Raw genomic sequence first — 22,693 nt, forward strand, 5'->3', positions numbered from 1 at the left:
TTGTACTATCATTTATTGCTTGTGATTTTTATCCATTTGAGTTGAATTCGAGTTTTTCCTTTCCTGTTCCATCCCTCTCTCGGTAGGTTTCTTGATTTTTTTTTCTGTTTTCAAGTGTTCCTCCCTCCAAAACAGAAGCTATTTTAAAAGGGATAGCAAAATCAAGGACTGTTCGGTACGTTGTAACTGGTGCTAGGGTACTTTTTCAAGAAGCCGTATTTAGTTCTCAGGCATTCATATCAGGATAAATCTTTCCAAAGACTGATCATGTTACCTCTCTGCTTTCATAATTATTCTTTATCTTAAAACTCTTCGTGACATTCAAAATAAACATTAAAATGCCCATTAGAATCAAGTATGTGTTCCATTCATATTTAGAGTAACATTTCAGATACTGGCTATAGCTGTTTCTTGAACAAGCCACTTTTTGCTATAGCTACCACCTTCGTCCAAAGAGGATTTTAATATGTTCTAAGAAGATACGTGGTTTGTTTAGGGCATTGTCTAGAATCTAGGTTCTAGAAAATAGGTTCTCCCAAATACAAAAGCCCTGTTTAAACGCAGAATGATGCTTAGGTCTCCTTCTTCTCACCCTGTATGCTCTACTTCTTGCAAAGGTGTTACTGTGTGTATTTTTTCATTCTTAGTGTATGATGATCACGGGTCTGGAGCATCTCTCTTATGAAGAGAGATTGCAGGAGCTGGGCCTGTTTAATCTAGAGGAAAGAAGACTGAGAGGGAATCTCATTAACTCATACAAGTATCTTAAAGGCAGGTGCCAGGAGCATGGTGCCAGACTCTTTTCAGTGGTGACCAGTGACAGTATGAGGAGCAGTGGCTATAAACTAAAATACAAGAAGTTCCACCTCAACATGAGGAAGAACTTTTTTACATTGAGGGCAGCAGAGCATTAGAATAGGCTGTTTAGGACAGCTGTGGATTCTCCGTCTGGAGACATTCAAAACTGCCTGGACATGTTCCTTTAGGTGGCCCTGCCTTGGCAGGGGGTTTGCACTTGATGATCTCCAGAGGTCCCTTCCAACACTAATGATTCTGTGATTCTGTGAATCTCACTTAATTCCCCCATTTGTCTTTAGTTTGTTGCTCAGTCTTCTGCGATATCACTCTATTTTTTTGTTTGAGCTTGTAATCTGAGATACAGATGTGCTTGAGTAACTTAAGTTCACATTTCCCCTAAGTCTAATGGAGAATCCTGATAGTTTTCCTTTCTGTTGGTTTCTGATTCGTATTACAATCTGGTCCCAAATTAGAGTTTTCGTGGTACTCCAAAATCATCTCTCTGATAGAACTCTTGAACTCTTATTTCTTAAATAAAGACCTTGAAAAACCCAAGGGAAAATATTTTATATGAATCTATTAACTTTCAAAATCAGCTTTCCTTAAAACACGATACTCTTCAAATAGGTTACCCTGTTCTTCCTCATGAGAAATTGAAGTTGGATGCTTCAGTTTGTGCAATTTTACATTAAAACCAACCAACTAACCAAACCAAACAAAAACAACTCGAACAAAATAATCCAAGTATTCCTTTGATCCTTGAAGCTTAGGGCATTTTTTTCTGTTTGGGTTGGATGTTTTTAGTGTTTGTTTGGGTTTTTTTTTCTTTTCTTATGAGTGGGATACCTATATGAGGGCGAATGGAACTAGATTCTTGTTTGAGTCTCTGTGATGTAATAACTTCTATGAGAATTGTGTTAAACTGGGTTCCTGAACTCCTGTCTTCTCATCCCTTCCCCCTTTTTTAATTTTCTACTCCCCTGTTATGGTACATCCTCCATATCCTTGTGTTTCTTCCTTGTCTTATATTACAACAGCGAACTTCTTTTGAAGGAACTTTTGAAGGATGAGACAGATGTTTGGCAGGTTTTTGGAGATGGGAAGAGAGAGATGGTTTCTTTGTTTTCCCATCTGTTGTTCTAAACTCCTGTGGGATTAGAAGGAGAGAAACACATATGGGTGTGTCGTGGTTTAAGCCCAGGCCGTAAATCAGAACCACGAAGTCCACTTCCCCCCCCACCTTTCTTCCCAGAGGGATGGGGAGGAGAATCGAAAGAATGCAGCTCCCACGGGTTGAGATAAGAACAGTTTAGTAACTAAGGTATAACACAAACCACTATTGCTACCACCAATAATAATAATGATAAGGGAAATAACAAGCAAGAGAATACAACTGCTCACCGACCGGTACCTCACCCCCACCCTGCCATGATCCAGCCCTTCCGGGGACTCTCAGTTCTACCTCCTGGGCATGACGTGCTGTGGTATGGAATACCTCTTTGGCTAGTTTGGGTCAGGTGTCCTGTCCCTGCTTCTTCCCAGCTTCTCCTCCTCCCTGGCAGAGCATGAGACTCACAAAGTCCTTGGTCAGTCTAAACATCGGTGTTATCAGCTCCGTTCCGAGGCTGAAAGTCAAAAAACAGCACTGCACCAGTAGAAAAAATTACTGCTAAACCAGGACAGGGTGTGTTAATTCTACCTCTGAAAATGGTTTAATTATTCACAATACTATGTGCTGAAATATGGTGTACCTAGAATTTGCTCAGTGTAGATGTTCCTTCATAGGGATTTGGTAGCCTATTGATTATAGCATTCTTCCAAATATGAAACACTGAGAGACACTGAAATTCACTCTGGTTCAAATCCCCAATTTTAACCAAGAGCTTGTATTTCTTGTATTTTTTTCAAAAAGGTGAATAAAGAGGCTGTGGAGGTTTGTGTTTGTGGTTTGTTTGGTTCTGGTTGTTGGTTTTTGTTTTGTTTCGTGTTTCGTTGTTGTTGGCTTGTTTTTTTTTGGGGGGGGGGGTTGGGGGGAAGAATGTTTGGGTTTTGCTGCTTTTTTTTAGTTATTATTATTTTTTTATTTTTAATCCCCTGTCCTCTCTAGTTATATTACCTAGGACTTCCTTCCAAAAAGGGAGGAATCTTTCTTCAGTGGATCTAAGCTGGTAGTAAAGAAAGAGAAGATGCGTTCCCACCATGAGCTTCAAAGTTAATGTGCTATTAAATGTGACAGCAGTCTTACCAGGGAGGATCTGTGCCCTGTTGGCTTTGTAAAAAAGGATAGCAAAGAAGATGAATAAGGAATGATGGAGTTATGCTCCATACCAGAGACAAAGAAATAGAATAAAACTCTGACTCAGGAAAACAAAGATGCAAGAAAGTAGCATGTTGTTGTGCACTCAGACTACCAGCTTTGAAATGCACCTCTTGCAGAGGCTTTCGTGAAGTCCTTTGGGAGATCATGTACCACAGTGGCTATAAGAGTACCCACAGGGCTTTTTTTCCCCTAATTTTCCAACTAAAGAAAAAGACCCTGATAACCTGTCCACAGGAGATTCCTGTCATGGTTTAAGCCCAGGCCGTAAATTAGAAAGCAGTCCACCTCCCCCACCACCTTTCTTCCCTCCGCTCCTGGAGGGACAGGGAGGAGAATCAAAAGAATGCAACTCCCATGGGTTGAGATAAGAACAGTTTAATAACTAAGGTATAACACAAATCACTACTGCTGCCACCATAATAATAATGATAAAGGAAATCACAAGGAAGAGAATACAACCGCTCACCGACCGGTACCCCACCCCCACCCTGCAGAGTTCCATCCCTTCCAGGGACTCTCCCTTCTACATCCCCGGGCATGATGTGCTGTGGTATGGAATACCTCTTTGGCTAGTTTGGGTCAGGTGCCCTGTCCCTGCTTCCTCCCGGCTTCCCCTCCTCCCTGGCAGAGCATGAGACTCACAAAGTCCTTGATCAGGGTAAACATTCTGACCAGCAACTGAAAACATCGGCTTTATCAGTATTATTCCCAGGCCGAAAGCGAAAACCACAGCACTGCACCAGCTACTAAGAAGGAGAAAAAGTGACTGCTGCTGCTGAACCCAGGACAATTCCTCTTGTTATAAACAGTTCATAGATCCTGCACATGCAGATGTCAAATTATGATAAACTGTAAAATTTGAGATTTCAGAGTTTCCAGAAGTGATGCCTCTATATAAATCATGCTAAAGCTTAAGAAACAAACAAACAAACAAAAAAACCCACACAAAAACCACCACCACACACAAAAAACCAACCAAACAAAAAAACCCAACAACAACCCCCCCCCCAACAAAGAAACCTAAACCAAATAGAAGAAAAGGTAAAACATACAACAGTAAAAGGACTTGGATTAATCTACAGTGAGTGGTGTTCTAAGGAAAATGCTCCAAAACTGTTGCCTTCAATACTGTCGTAGGCACATCATCTGATGCTTCTAAATATAGGTGAGCAGAACCATTTGCAACAGAAGAATTTTGGGGAGCAAAGAAGAAAATTAAGTGGCCTCCTCCCTGTGAGTTAGAGGAATGGGAGCAGACAGGAGAACAAGGATTGAGGAAGCCAGCTGGGCTAAGATCTATTCCCTATCTTATCAGGTCAGTCAAAAGCCTCCAGAACAAAGAACCAATTCCCAATGTGAAGTGTGTTACTAAACTGCATGAGAAACTGCAGTACCTCAGGGCAGAACTGGCAAAATCCATACACCGGAGAATGTCACACAAATAATTACCAAGTAGTCTTTGGCCAAATGCTTTGCAAAATGTTATAATCTATTTAGAATAATAAACTGTGGATTGCATGCTTGCCTCTTGGTTTAAATGTTTACTGTATTCTCCTAGAAATATCAGGAACAGTGCTTGTTCTCAGATCTGGTTGAAATGGGAAGTTCCTTTTGGCTGCCCTACTGATACATAGCAGTACGAAAATCATCTGACAAGTGACTAGTGTAGTATTACTTAATAACTATAAGTCTTCAGGGCAAAAAATAAATACAAAGAAAGAATCGTGCAGGCAATAATGTGACCAGTGCAGCAACTGGTATGTGCATAAGCCTCAGAGTTCTGTAAATGCAACGTGATGATTCAGGTCTAGAAAGTCTCTGTGTAACTGGACTTGTAGCTGAGAAGTTCACTGAGCTATTAATTTAACAGAACCCTGAGACTCTGCATTTTAAAATCAACACAAAGCCTGAAAGGGCTTAATTTAATTTACAGTTGCACAATAAAACAGTTTTAAATATCTTACAGTTACTAAAAATATGTCCATTCGTAACTGTGTGGGTTTTCAAGCACCCTAGACTGCTTTCTTCTGTGATCACAGCACCATCCCTTCAGTTTCCTAGCTAGACTTCCAAAGCTTTCACTGACAACGCAATTGTCCTACATATAATCCCTAGCATCCTGCTCTGAGTCTGGAATTTGAATTTAAAATTGACCTGATTTATCTGTTTGAGAAGTCTCAATAATGTGATTGGAGTCTTGTGTGAAAGCACAGTAGAAATATCTAATCCCATTTTTCTTATTGGGATATACAAGATTACTGCTTGCAGATTAGCACATTTGTAATGTGAGGGTTCTTTATGTCTGCCAAGCTAATTTAGTTTCCAATAGTTCAGGTGCTGGAACGGTAAACTTTTACTTTGCACAATTTAATTTGTTTTTAAATTTTTTTTTTTTTTTTTTTTTGTATGTGTACTGAGTTCTAATGAAAGCTTTTAAAGGAGTTTGGCTAAAGTAGAATTAAAGTCTACATGTTAGACACAACAGAAAGTATAAAGACAAAAGTGGGTGAGGGGGTGCACAGTGGGACGTTTTGGATAGCAAACTCTGAGATTTAGGATGGCTGGCATAATAAATAAATAAAGGTTTCATTTGTTTTCCTTCTGTATGTATCTACAATTAAGATTTGGAAAACTTGACTTGCAAAAGAGCCATGAAAAAGCAAATAAATTTGGAGAGTTCAATTTTTTTTTTTGATTTTTTTTAATTTATTTTTAAAATATATGAGCCTTGTTTTCCTTCATTTATGCTGTACATAGAAACCAAACATGAGTAAGCATATTGGTGTCGCTATTTGACCTGGAAAACAGTTCGATAGGGAGGAACAAGCATCTCCCTTGCAGGAATGGAGAAGGCCTTGTCTCTAATATGGAGGCAGTATGGTGCCCATCCTGTGCTTTTAGAGAATGTTTTAAAGAAAACATTATAATAATGATAAAAAAAAAAGCACAGGAAAATAATTATGTTGTAAAGTTTTGGCTCCCTCCATAATAATGAAGTCTCAAAATAAATGCTGACAACTTAAAATGAAGATAAATGGACATTATGAAGTAAGAATGCATAAATGAGCTTTAGCTTTGTTGTAACTATGTGATGAAGATTTTTGTTTTTTAACTAATCAAATTAACAGCCTCACAATACATCTTGATGGTGACAGAAGCTTAGTGACCAGGAGACTACTTCCTCCCCCTTCACCCCTTTCTACTGCTTTAAATCCTATTTATGGAGAAAATGTGATGCTAAGAGCTAGTTGCTTCAGGTGAACAAAGAATTCTAATATCACCTGACTGTAGTAAATTGCGCATTCTATTGCACAAGTACTGAATTCTGTGATTCATAACTCCCTGGCTGCAATTTGATATGTAAACTGTCTAGCTTACATACTTTGAAGTTATCTTATTCCAAACTCCCCACTTGCTTGTGAAGAAATTACTATATTGGTTTGTATCATCTTTTGAAAGCTTAAATAAATGAAGCCCTGGAAATACAACTGAAAAATATAAGGGTTAGGTTATGAAATTGTGGAACTTTCTCCTTTATGATCCATCACACAGGATAGAGGAGCTTTCAAATTACCTTCTTGTTCTGCTCTGTTGAAACTCACATTGGTACAATGCTGATCCATGTGAGCAGTGATAATGAACAAGACAGACTGCCAGACTCTGATTCTGGATGACACCTGAACAATTTGTTCTGCTAAAACTTATTTATAAAGGTGCCAAGTGAATGAATGCAACTGCTGAAAACCCCACCTTACAGTAAAAGGGAGAGGCTGACTGACGAAGTGCTTCATTCTGTAATGGCAAGCAGATGTTAGCAAGCAGGAAAAAAGTCGAGTATTGTCAGAAACAAGACATGTTCTGGTTGCAAAGCTGTTAACAGTGGTTTTCAGTTGACTGAGTTTGTTTTGATGGTATAATAAATCCCTCTTTCAAATATGTACTGCTAGATCCTCTGCAGCTACATGAAGCAAAAGGCTAATCTAGTGCAAACAGAGCCTTCAAAACTATACCACCATAAAAAAAAGGCCCAACAATACACAACAAACCAAAGAAGAAAACACAAAAGCACAAAAATGCAAACAACGACAAAAACTGAACAAAATATTGAACCTGTAATAATTTAATGCTAACTACAAGAGTACAGTCAAGATCAGACTTAGCATAAGGCTGGTCCAGATGAAATGTGGCATTCTTATGTGGCACAGTACTGGTATTATTGCTCAGAATCAGTCCAGAGAAAGAATATGAATTATGAGTATTGCAGCCATATTAAAAAACAAACCAACAAACCAACAAACCCCAAACAAACAAACAAAAAAAAAAAAGGAAAATGTGGCTTCCTCTGAGAACCAAACAAAAACTGAAAATATGATTATGAATGAGAACCGAACACTCAGCTCCCAACTGATGCCATTAACAGCCTCACAAGTTAGAGACTACTTTGTGTTTTGAGTCAAGAGACCTTGAGGTAGACTATAAAGAACGTCCAGAGTTATTATTGCTTGGCAAATCCTAGCTGCATTGTCAAACCCTATTGCTCATCGCAGGCTGAAGCTTATGGAAGGTGGACTTTGCACTGTGGACATTCAGCAAGATCACCCTAAAAGCAAAAAGGACTTGAAATAAAAAAAAAAGGGATGTAGTGTAGCACTTGCAACTTGCAAAAAATAATGCTCACCACGCTGCATGTGGGTCTACAACACAAGCCCAGACAAATACCACAGTTTGGAGCAATAGGCAAGAACTGCAATAAATTGCATCACTTTCACAAAGTTTGCCAGCACTTGGCTTTTATGGCATATGCATGAAGATAGCTAGGACAGCATTAGTGCAGAAGAATGATTTTGAGATGTGATGGACAATGTTACACCAGAAGATTGTCCATTTCTCAAGCAGAGTATGTTTGGTGAAGGTTTGAATCTAAAGGAGCACAGCTTAAAACATGAAAATGAGCTAAAAGGTGTGGCGTTTTTCTTTTTTATCCTCCCTTTCTTCCTCCTCTCTTCCTCCAGTTCTTGCCTGTAGGAATGATTTTAGGTAATTCCTAAAAGAGGAGCTAGACAGTTACTCTGATTCTCAGAGGTAATGCAATCTGGTGGTGATGAACATAATTCTTGTGTCTCCTTTTATCACTGCCAGATTATTATTTTCTTTTTCTCCAACTACAGTAGAAGAATTGTAATCGAAAGCTTTTGAAGTAGCATTTAAATACTTTCTGGATGGTCTCTGGTTCCACTAACTGCATTTAGAAAGTAGCTTTTTCTTCAGTGACGGCACAAATCTGTCTCTTTGCTACCTGGACAGCTACCTTTCAGAAAACCTGTACGAATTTACTGGTTTTGGTATCCCTAGTTCTCTGTAAAAAAAGTGCTTGAAACTTGGCTTGAATGCTTAAGCATCAGTGGACAACACACAAGCTTAAGAAAGAGGACAGCTGCATACTCTGTTGATATTTGCTGTTATGCAGGAGGAAAGTGTTTGCAAATATATGTATCTGTATTTGGAATCAGCAGAATTCCAGACTTTATTCAGGTTCTCTTTTGGCGGGGAGAATAAAAAGAATAATATAATGACAGCACACACTTTCTTTGCATGACAGTTTTCAGCAGACTGCCATCCAAGCCACACTTGGCATGCAGACTTCTCTCCCCCTGCCCCATAACATGTATTCTGGCCTGTACACCTGAAATTTTTAGCTGTGTAAAGCAGCAGAAAGTGTGGTAAAACTGGAGGGCTACAATTCCAACAGATAAAAAAAGAAAAAAACAATGTAAAAAATGTGAACATAAGGAAGCATCTTTGGTGAAAGGATGTAAGATCTACTGCCAGGGTGCCTGCTGCCAGGCCTCCTTTATCCTCTGAAAAGCAGGTGAGGTATCCTGGAGCTGGTGAATCACAGAATGGTTAGCAAGGACCTTAAGACCATAGAATCATAAATAGTTAGGGTTGGAAAGGACCTTAAGATCATCTAGTTCGAACCCCCCTGCCATGGGCAGGGACACCTCACACTAGAACATGTTGCTCAAAGCCCTGTCCAACCCGGACTTGGAACACTGCAAGGGTAAGAGTATTCACAGCTTACTTGGGCAGCCTGTTCCAGCGCCTCACCCCCTTCACAGCAAAGAACTTCTTCCACATAGTCAACCAAAATCTCCCATTTAAGTTTGAAGGTCCTACTCCTTACCCTATCGCTACAGTCCCTCTCCAGCATCCTTGTAGGCCCCCTTTGTACATCGGAAAGCTGCTATGAGGTCTCCACATAGCCTTCTCTTCTCCAGGCTCCACAGCCCAAATGTTCTGAGCCCGTCTTTGTATGGGAGGTGCCCCAGCTCCCTTATCACCCCTGCGGCTCTCCTCTAGACTTACTCTAACAGTTCCATGTCATTATGTTGGGCACACTCCAAAAGGGGTCTCGTGAAAGCAGAGTAGAAGACAACTTAAGGAAATCCTGGGCCCTCGTAACAACTGGATTTAGTGAACTCTGCATTAAGGAAAAGAGGCTATTACTCCTGGAGAAGACCCTGCCTAGCTAGCACTACAAAGCACACACACAAGGCCGGGGGGGAGGCGGCATTAATGCACTGGGGCATAGCTTCCGCAGTTGGTCACACCAGGATTCTTGAACCCAAACCGTACGCTGATGATCAGACGTGGGGCCTTAAGGCGACATGATGAGAATGCAACGCCTGTCCTCGCTAAAACCGGGAGCTTCTGCGTCTTGTTCAAAGACACCAGGACACTTAAAATAAAACCAAACAGACAGCCAGGCAGTGTCATCAGGGTGAAGGACAAGCTCCCTGCAAAGCCTGACAATGTCGTCGTCGTCGTCGTCCCCGTCCCCCCCCCCCCCCCACGAACACGACTTCGGGGATCTCGGCCGATACCCAGAGACCTTTCCGCCTACCACCCCTTGACACAGGTGCGAGATCCCGCTTATCCCCGGATTTCCCGGGAGCCGCGCAAGGGCCGGGCGTGGGTGGCGCATGCGGCCTGGGGCCGGGCTGGCCGCGGGGGGAGGCGGGCGGAAGGCGGGGCCGGCGCGGCTGTGCGGAGAGAGGGCGGTGGCGCTGCTGAGGCGAAACTGGGGGGGACGCGGCAGCCGGTGGCCTCCACCCCCCAACTCCCCACATCCCCGTAGCGGGAAGGGGGAAGCGAACTGCTCCGTCCACCAGCTCGCTTCCTGGCGGGGCACGGTCTTGCCCAGAGCTCGGTGCGGCAGCCGGCGCTGCGCTCAGGGCGGAAGGCGAGCGGGCGGGCAGCCGGAGCTCCGAGCCGCCGCTTGAGAGGAGGAGAGGGGTGTTCCCGCACCCCCCGGCCCCAGCCCGGGTGGATGTGCACCGCCGAGGGCGGCGGCGGCGGCTGTTGCGGCCTCCCCATGGCTGGGCCCCGGCGGTGAAGGCGGCGGGAGCCGCCTGTGTCCGCGCCGCGCCGGGAGGCAGCGCAGCCAGTAGGGGGCGGGCGGGGAGGGGGATGAGCGCTGCAGCCGCCGCCGCCGCCTCTGCGGGAGCCGCCGCCGCTTGCACCGGGGCCGAGGGCGGCTTCTTCTTCCTTTCCAGCGGCTCCGGACCGGCGGGGTCCATGGGTCCCGAAGAGGGCTCAGCCGGCGGGCTGGGAGCCCTGCCTGGCGCGCTGGCGGCGCCATCGCTGGGCTGCCGGAGCCGCTACCAGCTGCTGCTCTCCGGGAAGGCCCTGGCCGACAGATACCGGAAGATTTACACGGCGGCTCTGAGCGATCGGGAACTGGGGAGCCACCCGGGCAGGTAACGCGCGCCGAGCTCCCTCCTGGGCGAGACGGGCAGTCCTCGGTAGCCGCCACCACCCCTCCCATCGCTGGCTGGGAGCGGCCCTTCTCCCGGTCCCGTGAGTGCACCGTTCTCCCCGCAGCCACCCTCCTTATTTCTCCCTCCTCCCGCGGCTAACCCCGCTGCCTCTGCCATGTGGCCGCCGCCGGGCCCCGAGGGACGGAGGGGGCGGTGATGTAACGCGGTGGCTGCCCAGGTGCCACCGGGCCCGGACGCTAGCTTGGCCGGCGTTATCGTACAGATGGCGCTGACACCCTCTTTGCCTGGGGGCCGGGGCGGCCGGGAGGGTGTGTGGTGGTGGTTACCTGTGTCCGCTCCCCTCCCCCAGTTCGGAGGCCGGGGCCTCCGCCGCGCCCTTGTGTCGGGGGGGAGCGATGTAAAGCCCCGCTCCCCTCGTCCTCCCGTGGCCGCCTCAGGGGATGGAGCGTTTCCTCACTCATGGTGTTCATGTTGAGATCTCGCTCTGGCCGCGGCCTGTGGTGCCACTGGAACGAGCTGATCCCCGTGTTTTCTGCTGAGGGCACCCGCTGGCGGGGCCGCCCGAGAGAGGGACCTTAGTGCTTGCCGTATGTCGGAGCAGCCTTTGCCTGCCCTGCTTTATTTTTCCGCCACTTTCGGTAATCTCTTTCTCTGCCACCTTGAACGCGGCCTCGGTAACTGTGGGGTGGCTGAGCCCTGGGCAGCGCTCTCGGGGGGTGGTGTGAGGGGTGTGCCCGGGTCCCTCCGGCGGATGGTGCCCCTCGGGACTCCCTGTCCCGCCGGTCCTGCCAGTTGGCTCTCGGGCTCTGTCCCTAGGCCGCAGCAGGGTGCCTGTTGCGCCTCCCGGTCTTCGCCCGGGGTGCCCTCGCCTCCCTCTCCTCAGAGCTGTGAGCAGTGGCGAGTGTTGCCGTTACCCGCGGCCCCCGCCCCGGCCTGGAGACCGAGCGGCGGAGGCGAGGGCGGGGTGTGACCGGCCGGGGCCGGTCTGGATGAGGGGGGCGAGGGGCCGGCCTCCCTTAGGTGCCGGGGCGCTCCCCATTGTTTCCCTCCAGAGGTGGTGGTGAGGATGCGGATGACACGAAACCTGCACCTTCCTGTGTTCTCGGCCTCTGCCGGGCTTGAGCTGTGATGTGAGTGGCCAAATCGCGGTAGAGCTTTGAGTCAGCGTTGTTTTAACTTTGTAAATGGTTGTAAAGCACTAGGTGCTTCGCGTCTTCGCTTTAGTTTTTTTTTCAGTCTGACTGGAACAGCAGGGCTTATCTCCTCTCCTTCCGCCCCAAAAGTCTATGCCTGGGAGTGGTGTTAACATAAGAAGCTGAAAGAATAACATAACTTTCCCAATTTGCATATGGCACACGCGGACTGTTGACACTGGCATTTGACATCTTTGCAATTACTGAGTACAGGATGTATGACAGAGAAACTATAGTTCTTTTTTTCCCTATGTAGACCTGTGTGTTTTCTTACCGCATATATTCCTTAGTTCAGTGCTCATGCTTTTTCCTTTAAATCTTTTCTTCCTGCTTTTGAGCTTTGTATCATTTGATCCTGGGTCTCCAAGTGCTAATTGTAAGGGAACTACTCAATGCAAGGAGATCAGCTATGCTATTGCTCCATGGTATTCAGATATTTATCTGAATTTTGCCTTAACGTGTCTGCATTAAAGCTGTAGTCTTGACTTTGTTCTGCCCTCCATGTTTTTCAGTTTCAAGATAATTAAGCTGGTATTTCTTGTATTTACAGTTGTAGAAAATACTAGCTTTAGGTGGATGTAAGTGTTAATGTTTCTTTTAACTTGCATTCTTAAAAGAATTAACAGAATTAATTCCAAGGTACCATAAATTCATTCTTTTGTGTTCTGTTTTTTATTAGCAGATTCTTAGGAGAATGCCAGTTAAAAGAAACAGTAATATTTGCAGTTAATGTATGTCTTTATTTTTGAGGGCTACACTTAGTCATCTTGGAACCATTCAAAGAAGCCAGACTCTTCATATGGAGAAAACATGTTATGTTAAGCTATTTACAAGTAAATGACAGCTAGTTAATACTAGTGAATACAACCAATGTGTACTGTATGACTTCTGAGGGGAGGATGTTTAATGATAGTCTGGTTGCCAGCTATATTGTGGTACTCACCCGTAGCATCTCATGTATCAGACTGATTGCAGCCAAGGTACTGCTCATGATCACCACCCTTTTTCCATATTAGTGTCAAAGTACTGCAGTTGAAGGTTTGAGAACTTCAGCCACCTGGTTGTCTTGAGCAGAGATGGTCAAAAATGTTTTTGGACAAACATGGTAAAAATCCCAAACATTTTCTAAAGCGATGCTTTAAAGTGATTTGTGACTGCATTTAATTGCTACAGTAGATAACAGTGCCAGATAAATTAATTGAAGGATAAGATAATACAGTTTATAAGAGAAAATGTGGAAAATCTGAAGCCTCCTAATCTGTCAATAAGTGTTTGTGACTACAAAAATATCTTTAAGTATTTAAAAAATATCTTTAAGTATTTAAAAAACTAAATGGATTGGCTTATGGACATTAATACACTTCTTCCTGTGCTCCAAGAAGACTAATTTGAAGAATGATAGTGCAGCCTACTTGCTATATGTCAATTTCAAAAGAATTATTGATTCAAGCCTGCAAAATTGTACTCTGCACTTCACATGGTGTCACCAATACTTGCCTCAGTGAATGCTTTTATTCCAAACCTGACTTTAATGTTTATGAAGAACTAGAGTGCAATTTGCAAATGTTTGTATGTAGACAAGAAAATGAAACATTGTGGAGATTGTAATCTCACTTGTGAATTTCAGACAATCACATTTGCAAGGTGTTTGTGCTGACTGTCATCTGGAAGTGATGAATATCATACGTTGAGTAGGATGCAATAATTGGCTTTGAAACAGAAGAAGCAGTGCTTTGCATTTCCTCATGTAGTACTGGCTGCAGTGTTGTGAACCCTTCAGTCTCCAAAGGGGACTGTTCAGTTAGTGTGCTTGTTCCTCCTGCCATGTTGACATAATTATTTATATAGTCTCTAGTCTCTCGCACTAGCAGATTAGAGACTTGGTCTGGGTTAAAATTAACTTGGTAAAAGTGGGTTATTGTAATCCAGACTAATTCCCTGATCTGGCTCACCTTGTGGTTGTGCTTGTGACAGTGTGAGGTGAAGGGTTGCGCAAAGATCTATGTACAGAGGTGGTAGCGGAAACTGCTGGATTTAACACTAGTGCCAGCCTAATGCTTTTTCTGTTTCCTTTCATAAAATTGCCTAGTTCTACAATTTAATCGCAAATTAAAGCAACTGTCTTTGCTCAGATAACAATATTAAAAATCTGTTATGGTACTACTAGCACTGGGAAATTTACTTGTCAAGGTTAGTTTGGAAGATAAGTCAACTGTGAGTGTGCCTAATTTGTAGTCTCTGCTTTGTGTCTACTGAAAAATATGAAAATGACTAGCAATGGTATAATGGTTAATGTAGATATAAAAGTCTGTAAAACACTAGTAGGAAGTATGAGCTTCAGAGGGCAAGTAAAAACTTCATGTTGTTGGAGTGTGGTCTCATACGCTGGATTCTGAGTGGACAAAATGGGAAGTCTGCTCTGGTACTGAAGTAATGTAAGTTGATAACTACTTTCAGTCCTGAAACTTTGCATTTGCTAAATAAGGTATTCACAGTAAGGTACTTAATTATACAATTTTAACATTCTGTTGTCTTCAGATACATTTTTTCTGTTGTATAACTTATCCTAACAAACATTGCTATCCAGCTGAATTGCTGCTCTTACTAATTGTGGATCTTGGGATTTTCCCTGAACTGTCAGTTTCTTTACTCTTCTTTTACCTATGCATGTACTGCCAGAAGTATCAGTTAGGCTAAGTGTGTTCTATGAGACTTTTTGTCAAATAGAGATAGAAATAAAAATTTGAAGACTGTATCTGGATTTCTGTAGTAACATTAGGTATCAGAGATGTAGCAGTATTTACTGAATAATATTAAGGTTGCAGAGGGGAAACACTGGAATAGGGTGCCCAAAGAGGCTGTGGATGCCGCATCCCTGGAAGTGTGGAGTCAATATGTTGATACCCCATCCTTTGTTGAGATCAAGGAACATTTGAGTGATGACTGGAATCTTAAGATTTCTGCTGTTAACCAGAAATCAGATGGCTCTTTTTTTTCCAGCCATTTTGGCTGAAGAAGAGGCAGCCAACTTTCTCTCATTTTAAGCTGATTCTTTCTGGATGATAAAAGAAATTTTTGGAAGTAGGCCAGCTCATCCACACTCATAGTAGTAAATTATGCATCCGCTGGAGAAAAATGATCATTAGGTGTTAGTTAATAGGCTTTTCCAAGTTGACACAAAGTCTTCTCTTATGCCCCTTCTTTTGCTTAGTAATGCAGTGCTTATTCGGCCCTGTGATGTTTTAAGTGTATATTTTTCAAAATTTATTGGAGAAATGCTACTGAAACACTTTACCCTTGTACTGCCAAGTTATTGCAGAATTTGTAGAAGCCGAGTTTAACAGATTTAGATATGTGAAATTTGTTATTTTGATTATATGCACACTTGAAAACCTTAATTTCTTCAGATATAAAGCCTTCACAAAAGCTGTAAGCTGTTTTCTGGTTGAGATTTGATGCTTTTTTAAAATGAAATTGTAATTGAAGAAAGTTTGGAAACATTCATTTGATAGAAAATAAGATTGTATAAATAAAGTCATAACAAATGCATTAGATACAACATTTTCCTGCTTATTTGTGTAAAAAGGTTTTCTCCGTAGTTCCATTCCAACTGAAATATTCTAGTCTAGTCTATTGCTCTAGTCTCACCTGTTTTTCAGTTCATGTTTTGTAAATGCCATTGTACTGAAACAAAAGTTTGCCTTTATGTAAACTTAAAATTTCATTTCGATGGAAAAACAATGTGCTGTGGAATCTCTATGTTAACCTGTGCATTAGAAAAGCTGGTAGGAGTTGCTGTCTGCTGTAGGCTTTTTAGCTGCGATATATAGGTTGCAGCTAATAGGCCAGATTGGATGGGGCTTTGAGCAGCTTGGTCTAGTGGAAGGTGTTTCTGCCCATGGGGTTGGAAGTAGATAATCTTAAGGTCCTTTACAACCCCAGCCATTCTGGGATTCTGTAAATATAATAGTGTTTTAATACTGTATTATGCTATTGTTTTTTAGGGATTAGCTATTTTTACTTATCATCTTTACCTTATATTCTGGTAAGGAAAACAGTTTCACATGGTAGTAGTTCTTCTAAAAATCTGTAGTAGTCACTTAGTCTAACATGGTTTGTATTTGTGTAGAACCTGAAAAGAAGGTAATAATATGTTGAGAGTCTTAAAATGTTTATTTGTGCATGTGTAAAAGTAATATAATTTCTATAAACTATTAGAAAAATAAAAAAATCCCAATCCACCCTGAAATCCATAAGAATATTCATTTTGGGAGCTGATAAAAACGCATTTTCTTTTCACAAAAATAGGGGCTGAAGCAGCCTTTGAAGCCAAGTGGTGCTAAAAGACACCCTTGTCTTTTGCAGTCATGCATCCTCTGCTTCTTCATTTGGAAGGAAGATGCGTAGTTTGGAAAAGAATTACTGCATGTGTCAGAATCACATTGTGTGATCATTTTTTTTCTTGTTATTTGTTTTGGATTATGAAATAATACCATGTGGAACCTTTTGCTCTTCAGTTAAAAGTTCAGTTATAGGCCAAACTGTTACAAAAAAACTGTTAATACTGTATTTTTTTAGCTACGGGAGTGTACTTGTGTGAGAGTGTGTCAGCAAGTAGCAGCAGCTACAGTGTTTGTACTGCCAGATATCTTCTGTAGATTGACATGTTCTCCACATAGCCAGTTTGCTACTGCATCATTTGTATTGGATACCTAATTATTTAGCTGTAATATTTTGGTCATTATGAGTTAAGCCTTTTTAATGTTCATATAGTAATTGTTGTGGGAAGTGTCTTTTTATTAAAGTAAATACTAATGACAGCAGATTATTGCCTCTTTTTCAGTTCTCATTACCCGCTCTTGAGTTTTTGCATTCTTGTATATGCTTTTCAAGCATAGGTAAGGCCATACATAATTCCCCTTTATTGCTGGGTTAATTCTTGATATTTGGTGATCTCTTGATATTGTTGCTACTTTTGTGGATCTACCATACTTAATGTGTTTTAAACTTTTAAAATAATTTATCGTTTCTGAATTTAAGATTGGGGTTTGCTGATGAAAATACTTGTGGGAGTATGATTGTAGGTCTTGGCATCTATGCAATGGCAAAGATCGTAACAGTGGCAACATACCTGGCTCAGGTATTAGTCTTATACTGTCATGATTTAAGCCCAGGCCGTAAATGAGAACCGTGCAGTCTATTTCCCCACCACCACCACCTTTCTTCCCTCCGCTCCTGGAGGGACGGGGAGGAGAATCAAATGAATGCAACTCCCACAGGTTGAGATAAGAACAGTTTAGTAACTAAGGTATAACCCAAATCACTACTGCTACCACCAATAATACTAATGATAAAGGAAGTAACAAGGCAAGAGAATACAACCGCTCACCGACCGGTACCTCGCCCCCACCCCGCAGAGATCCAGCCCTTCTGGGGACTCTCAGTTCTACATCCTGGGCATGACGTGCTGTGGTATGGAATACCTCTTTGGCTAGTTTGGGTCAGGTGCCCTGTCCCTGCTTCCTCCTGGCTTCCCCTCCTCCCTGGCAGAGCATGAGACTCACAAAGTCCTTGATCAGGGTAAACATTCTAACCAGCAACCAAAACCATTGGCTTTATCAGTATTATTCCCAGGCCAAAAGTCAAAACCACAGCGCTGCACCAGCTACTAAGAAGGAGAAAAAATGACTGCTACTGCTAAACCAGGACATATACTCTCAGTAAATACTTCCATATTTAGAGAAGAGATTCAGAGTAGCCCTGCAGAGAAGGACTTGGGGGTATTGGTCGATGAGAAAATGAACAAGAGCCGGCTTCAGTGTGCGCTCGCAGCCCAGAAAGCCAACTGTATCCTGGGCTGCATCAAAAGGAGCGTGACCAGCAGGTTGAAGAAGATGATCCTGCCCCTCTACTCTGCTCTCGTGAGACCTCACTTGGAGTATTGTGTGCAGTTCTGGTGTCCTCAACATAAAAAGGACATGGAACTGTTGGAACAAGTCCAGAGGAGGGCCACAAGGATGATCAGGGGACTGGAGCACCTCCTGTATGAAGACAGGCTGAGAAAGTTGGGGCTGTTGAGCGTGGAGAAGAGAAGGCTGCGTGGAGACCTCATAGCAGCCTTCCAGTATCTGAAGGTGGCCTTTAAGGATGCTGGGGAGGGACTCTTCATTAGGGACTATAGTGACAGGACAAGGGGTAACGGGTTCAAACTTGAACAGGGGAAGTTTAGATTGGATCTAAGGAAGGAGCTCTTTACTGTGAGGGTGGTGAGGCACTGGAATGGGTTGCCCAGGGAAGTTGTGAATGCTCCATTCCTGATGGTGTTCAAGGCCAGGTTGGACAGTGCCCTGGATGACATGGTTTAGTGTGAGGTGTCCCTGCCCATGGCAGGGGGGTTGGAACTAGATGATCTTAAGGTCCTTTCCAACCCTAACTATTCTATGATTTTATGATTCATATGAGGTCTTTGCTCGAGTTTCGTGGGTGTTTTTTGTGTGGATGATGAATTCTCTTCCATTTGGAATGGGTAAACATTGCCTGAATGTTCTGCTGAAGTTCACAAGAATGTAGAATTTTAATATGAAAACATAAGTCAATATAACTGCTAAGTGTGACTGGAAAGGAATCAGCGTATTAGATTTGCAACAATGGTGGTTAATTCTGCTTAATATTTTAAGCAGTGGCTGATTCATTTGTTCTAATTTATTTCAAAATGGCTACAGCTGGCAATTTGAGAAATAATCAGTTATTTTTGCTTAACTGAAATTAGACTTTGCTTCCATTTTTTTAAAGATGTGTGAGCTCTGTTGCCTCTTTTAATATAAAGTCTGATTTCCTGTTCTCAACCATCTTCAGACTTTCTAATCTGTGTGTCCCTGGGATTCTTACAGGTACTGATGTAAAAACAGTGTGCATGTTCTACTTGGTTTTTTCTCTTTTATGTCGTAGGTTTGTGGTGGGGTTTTTTGGGTGTGCTTTTGTCGTGGTTTAAGCCCAGGCCATAAATCAGAGCCACGAAGTCCACTTCCCCCCCCCCACCTTTCTTCCCTCCGCTCCTGGAGGGACAGGGAGGAGAATCAAAAGAACGCAACTCCCACGGGTTGAGATAAGAACAGTTTAATAACTAAGGTATAACACAAATCACTACTGCTACCACTAATAGTAATAATGATAAAGGAAATAACAAGGAAGAGAATACAACCGCTCACCAACCGGTGCCTCACCCCCACCCCGCAGTGATCCAGCCCTTCCGGGAACTCTCAGTTCTACCTCCTGGGCATTACGTGCTGTGGTATGGAATACCTCTTTGGCTAGTTTGGGTCAGGTGTCCTGTCCCTGCTTCCTCCCAGCTTCTCCTCCTCCCTGGCAGAGCATGAGACTCTCAAAGTCCTTGGTCAGTCTAAACATCGGTGTTATCAGCTTTGTTCCCAGGCTGAAAGTCAAAACCACAGTGCTGCACCAGCTACTAAGAAGGAGAAAAACTGACTGCTACTGCTGAACCCAGGACAGCTTTTTGTCTTTTTTTAAAAAAGAGGAAATACCAGTTGAAGTTTCAGTTCCAATTATGCTATCTGCTCTGGCATGCTGATAGTCTTTTAGGTAGCAAATATAATCAGTTAGATGGGAGCTGGACCAATTTAAGAAGTTACCATTCCTCAGTGCTAGCTGTGTTAAATGCAGTAAATGTGCTTCTTAAAAACTTGATGTTGAATTTGTGTTTCTGCCATGTTCGCCATCAGTTGTGGAGTGTTGATTTTGTTTTTCCTCCCATATTATGATCTTCCTTGTGCCCAAAATATTTTGAAGGTATTTCTTGAGTAAATTCTTCTCTGATGTATGACTATGTACATTTCACCAAACCCGTAATTTAAAGATATATGGCATATGTTATGTGAAGCACATATGACAGCAGTACAGTGTTTGGTACTAAAGTACTTTGTGCGAACTGTTTTCCATGTCCTTCGTTTACTTTGGAAGCCACCCCCTTTCAGCATCTCTTAAACACACGGTTTTATTTTTGTCTTCTGCTTTCTTACCTTGCTTGCCATAAACACTGCTTCACACTGAGGTGTGCTGATTGGAATAGTAGCCAAGTAACTAAACTTTTTATATTGTAAGTAGGCTCTGTCACAGCTAATCTTTCCCAGTGGTCTTTCTCATCTAATTCTTACTGTTGTGCCCCTCCAAGGGATGAATACTGGAAACTGGCACAGGAGAATGGCTCTGTGTGCCATAAGTGGCTAAATGAAGGTATATGGTTTCTGTATATTTAGATTTAATCTTTCATACGTTAATGTGGTTTTGTTTTGCGTTTTTTTCCTCTGTTTTTTTTTTTTGTTTGTTTGTTTTTTTGTTTTTGTTTTTTGGTTTTTTTGAAAATACTTTATAGTAAATAGTTCACTGCATCCCTTCAGACTGATGAATGTGTTGATGGACTTAATTAGTTTTTATTACTATAGCTGAGTGAAACTTCTTTCTTTGCATCTAGTATATCTATGACTGCTTTGGTCTGAGAATACTCTGAGGATGTGTACACCTTAGAAAAGAAACAAAAATACAGCTTCTTTGTTCCCATGTAAAACTGGAGTCCTCTAGTTAGATTGGTACTATTCCTTATTTTCAGTTTCTTCCCTTAGCTTTCCTTGACTCACCTTCCCATGCATGATTGTCTGAGGTAATGGTTTTTGAACTCAGGCTTTTGAACTCTTGGAAAATACCTTATCAATTCTGTGACAGGGTGTTGTAGTTTAACCCCAGTAGCCAGCTCAGCACCACACAGCTGCTCTGTCACTCACCCCCCGCAGTGGCATGGAGATGAATATTGAAGGGATGAACGTGCGAAAACTCGTGGGTTGAGATAAAGGTGGTTTAATAGGTTAAGCGAAAGCTATGTGCACAAGCAAAGCAAAATAAGGAATTCATTCACCACTTCCCATTGGCTGGCTGATGTTTAGCCATCTCCAGGAAAGCAGGGCTCCATTGTGCATAGTGGTTACTTGTAAGCCCCAAAACTCTGAATGTTGCCCCCTTTCTCCTCCTTCCCTGCAGCTTTTATTGCTGAGCATAATATCACATAGTACGGGATATCCCTGTGGTCAGCTGTCCTGGCTGTTTTCCAACTTCTTGCGCACCCCCAGCCTACTCACTGGTGGGTGGGGTGAGGAGCTGAAAAGTTCTTGACTGTCTGTAAGTACTGTTCAGCAACAGCTGAAACATAGGTGTATTACCAGCACTTGTTTCCATCACAAATCCAAAACATACAAGCACCATACAGGCTACTCTGAAGAAAATTAACTTTATTCTAGCCAAAGTCATTACAAAGAGAATGTAAGTTAAGTTCAAAAAGTATAAGTCTATTGTTTGCAGCTTAAATTCACAGGTGCTATAGTAGTTAGATTATCTTGGTCATGCTCTCTTGTCAATCTGGAGAGATGTCTAGCTAAGAGTTTTGATCCTAATAAGGTCCAACCCTGAGCTTTTCACTTCTCCAGTGTTCTCCTTGTTGCAGTTGATAAACATCACTCATCTTTTCTGTTGCTGAGCCCTTAGGACAACTGTCTTTATACAGATCTGCAGCCAGTCATTTATATTACGTTGAGATAAGCTTGTTATTAAATAAATACCTTATTCTCCTGTTTTTATTATTTCGGCCTCCTCTTTCTTGATTGTGTCCTCAACATAAAAAGGACATGGAACTGTTGGAACAAGTCCAGAGGAGGGCCACAAGGATGATCAGGGGACTGGAGCATCTCCCGTCTGAAGACAGACTGAGAAAGTTGGGGCTGTTGAGCGTGGAGAAGAGAAGGCTGCGTGGAGACCTCATAGCAGCCTTCCAGTATCTGAAAGGGGGGCTATAGGGATGCTGGGGAAGGACTCTTAATTAGGGACTGTAGTGACAGGACAAGGGGTAACGGGTTCAAACTTGAACAGGGGAAGTTTAGATTGGATCTAAGGAAGAAACTCTTTCCTGTGAGGGTGGTGAGGCACTGGAATGGGTTGCACCGGGAGGTTGTGAATGCTCCATCCTTGGTGGTGTTCAAGGCCAGGTTGGATGAGGCCTTGGGTGGCATGGTTTAGTGTGAGGTGTCCCTGCCCATGGCAGGGGGGTTGGAACTAGATGATCTTAAGGTCCTTTCCAACCCTAACTATTCTATGATTCTATGATTCTATGAATTATGTGTAGGGTTACTTATGACTCACCTCTTAACTGGTTTTGCCTTTCCCACTAGCCAATGTGTTATTCTTTCTAACGGATATGCTCATACGTCTTCATTATGCCTGCATTTTTTCAGAGTAGTCATGTCTCTATTCTGTTTCTTTTCAAACCAACCAATTCTCTATCCCATTTTATTTCTAGAGTATACTGTTATACAGGGTAGACCATTGACAGCTGTACATGTGAGTTTCCTGTTTGCACTACGTGGTTGCATCTTCTGTGATTCGGTGGAGAAAAAGTAGGATTGATTTGGTGTACTTGCAACAGTAGTCACTCTAAGGAAGTTATACTGTCATTAACCACTGGTAATGTGCCTTTCTGAACAAGTACCTTTCTCCCTAAACTTCATAGAGCATATTCCCTAAATTAAAACTCTGCTGCTGTG

At 42.8% G+C, this 22,693-nt stretch overlaps 1 protein-coding gene across 18 annotated transcripts in view; it reads left to right on the forward strand.

Annotated features, from left to right (window-relative positions):
- The first annotated feature begins 10,215 nt into the window (after positions 1-10,215).
- The window catches only part of MYCBP2 (MYC binding protein 2), a 191,338-nt gene continuing 178,860 nt past the window's right edge, over positions 10,216-22,693 (forward strand). For 17 of the 18 annotated variants that reach the window (XM_080612121.1, XM_080612132.1, XM_080612134.1 and 14 more), the window contains exon 1: positions 10,216-10,878. In XM_080612121.1, coding sequence (XP_080468247.1) covers positions 10,589-10,878 — 290 coding nt within the window. In that variant the 5' untranslated portion in view covers positions 10,216-10,588. Of the gene's footprint in view, positions 10,879-11,495; positions 11,538-22,693 lie in introns of those variants that run through there. The other variant, XM_080612126.1, reaches the window with a different exon arrangement.

The sequence above is a fragment of the Psittacula echo genome, assembly GCF_963264785.1.
Source record: "Psittacula echo genome assembly, chromosome: 3".
In the NCBI taxonomy this organism is placed as follows: domain Eukaryota; kingdom Metazoa; phylum Chordata; class Aves; order Psittaciformes; family Psittacidae; genus Psittacula; species Psittacula echo.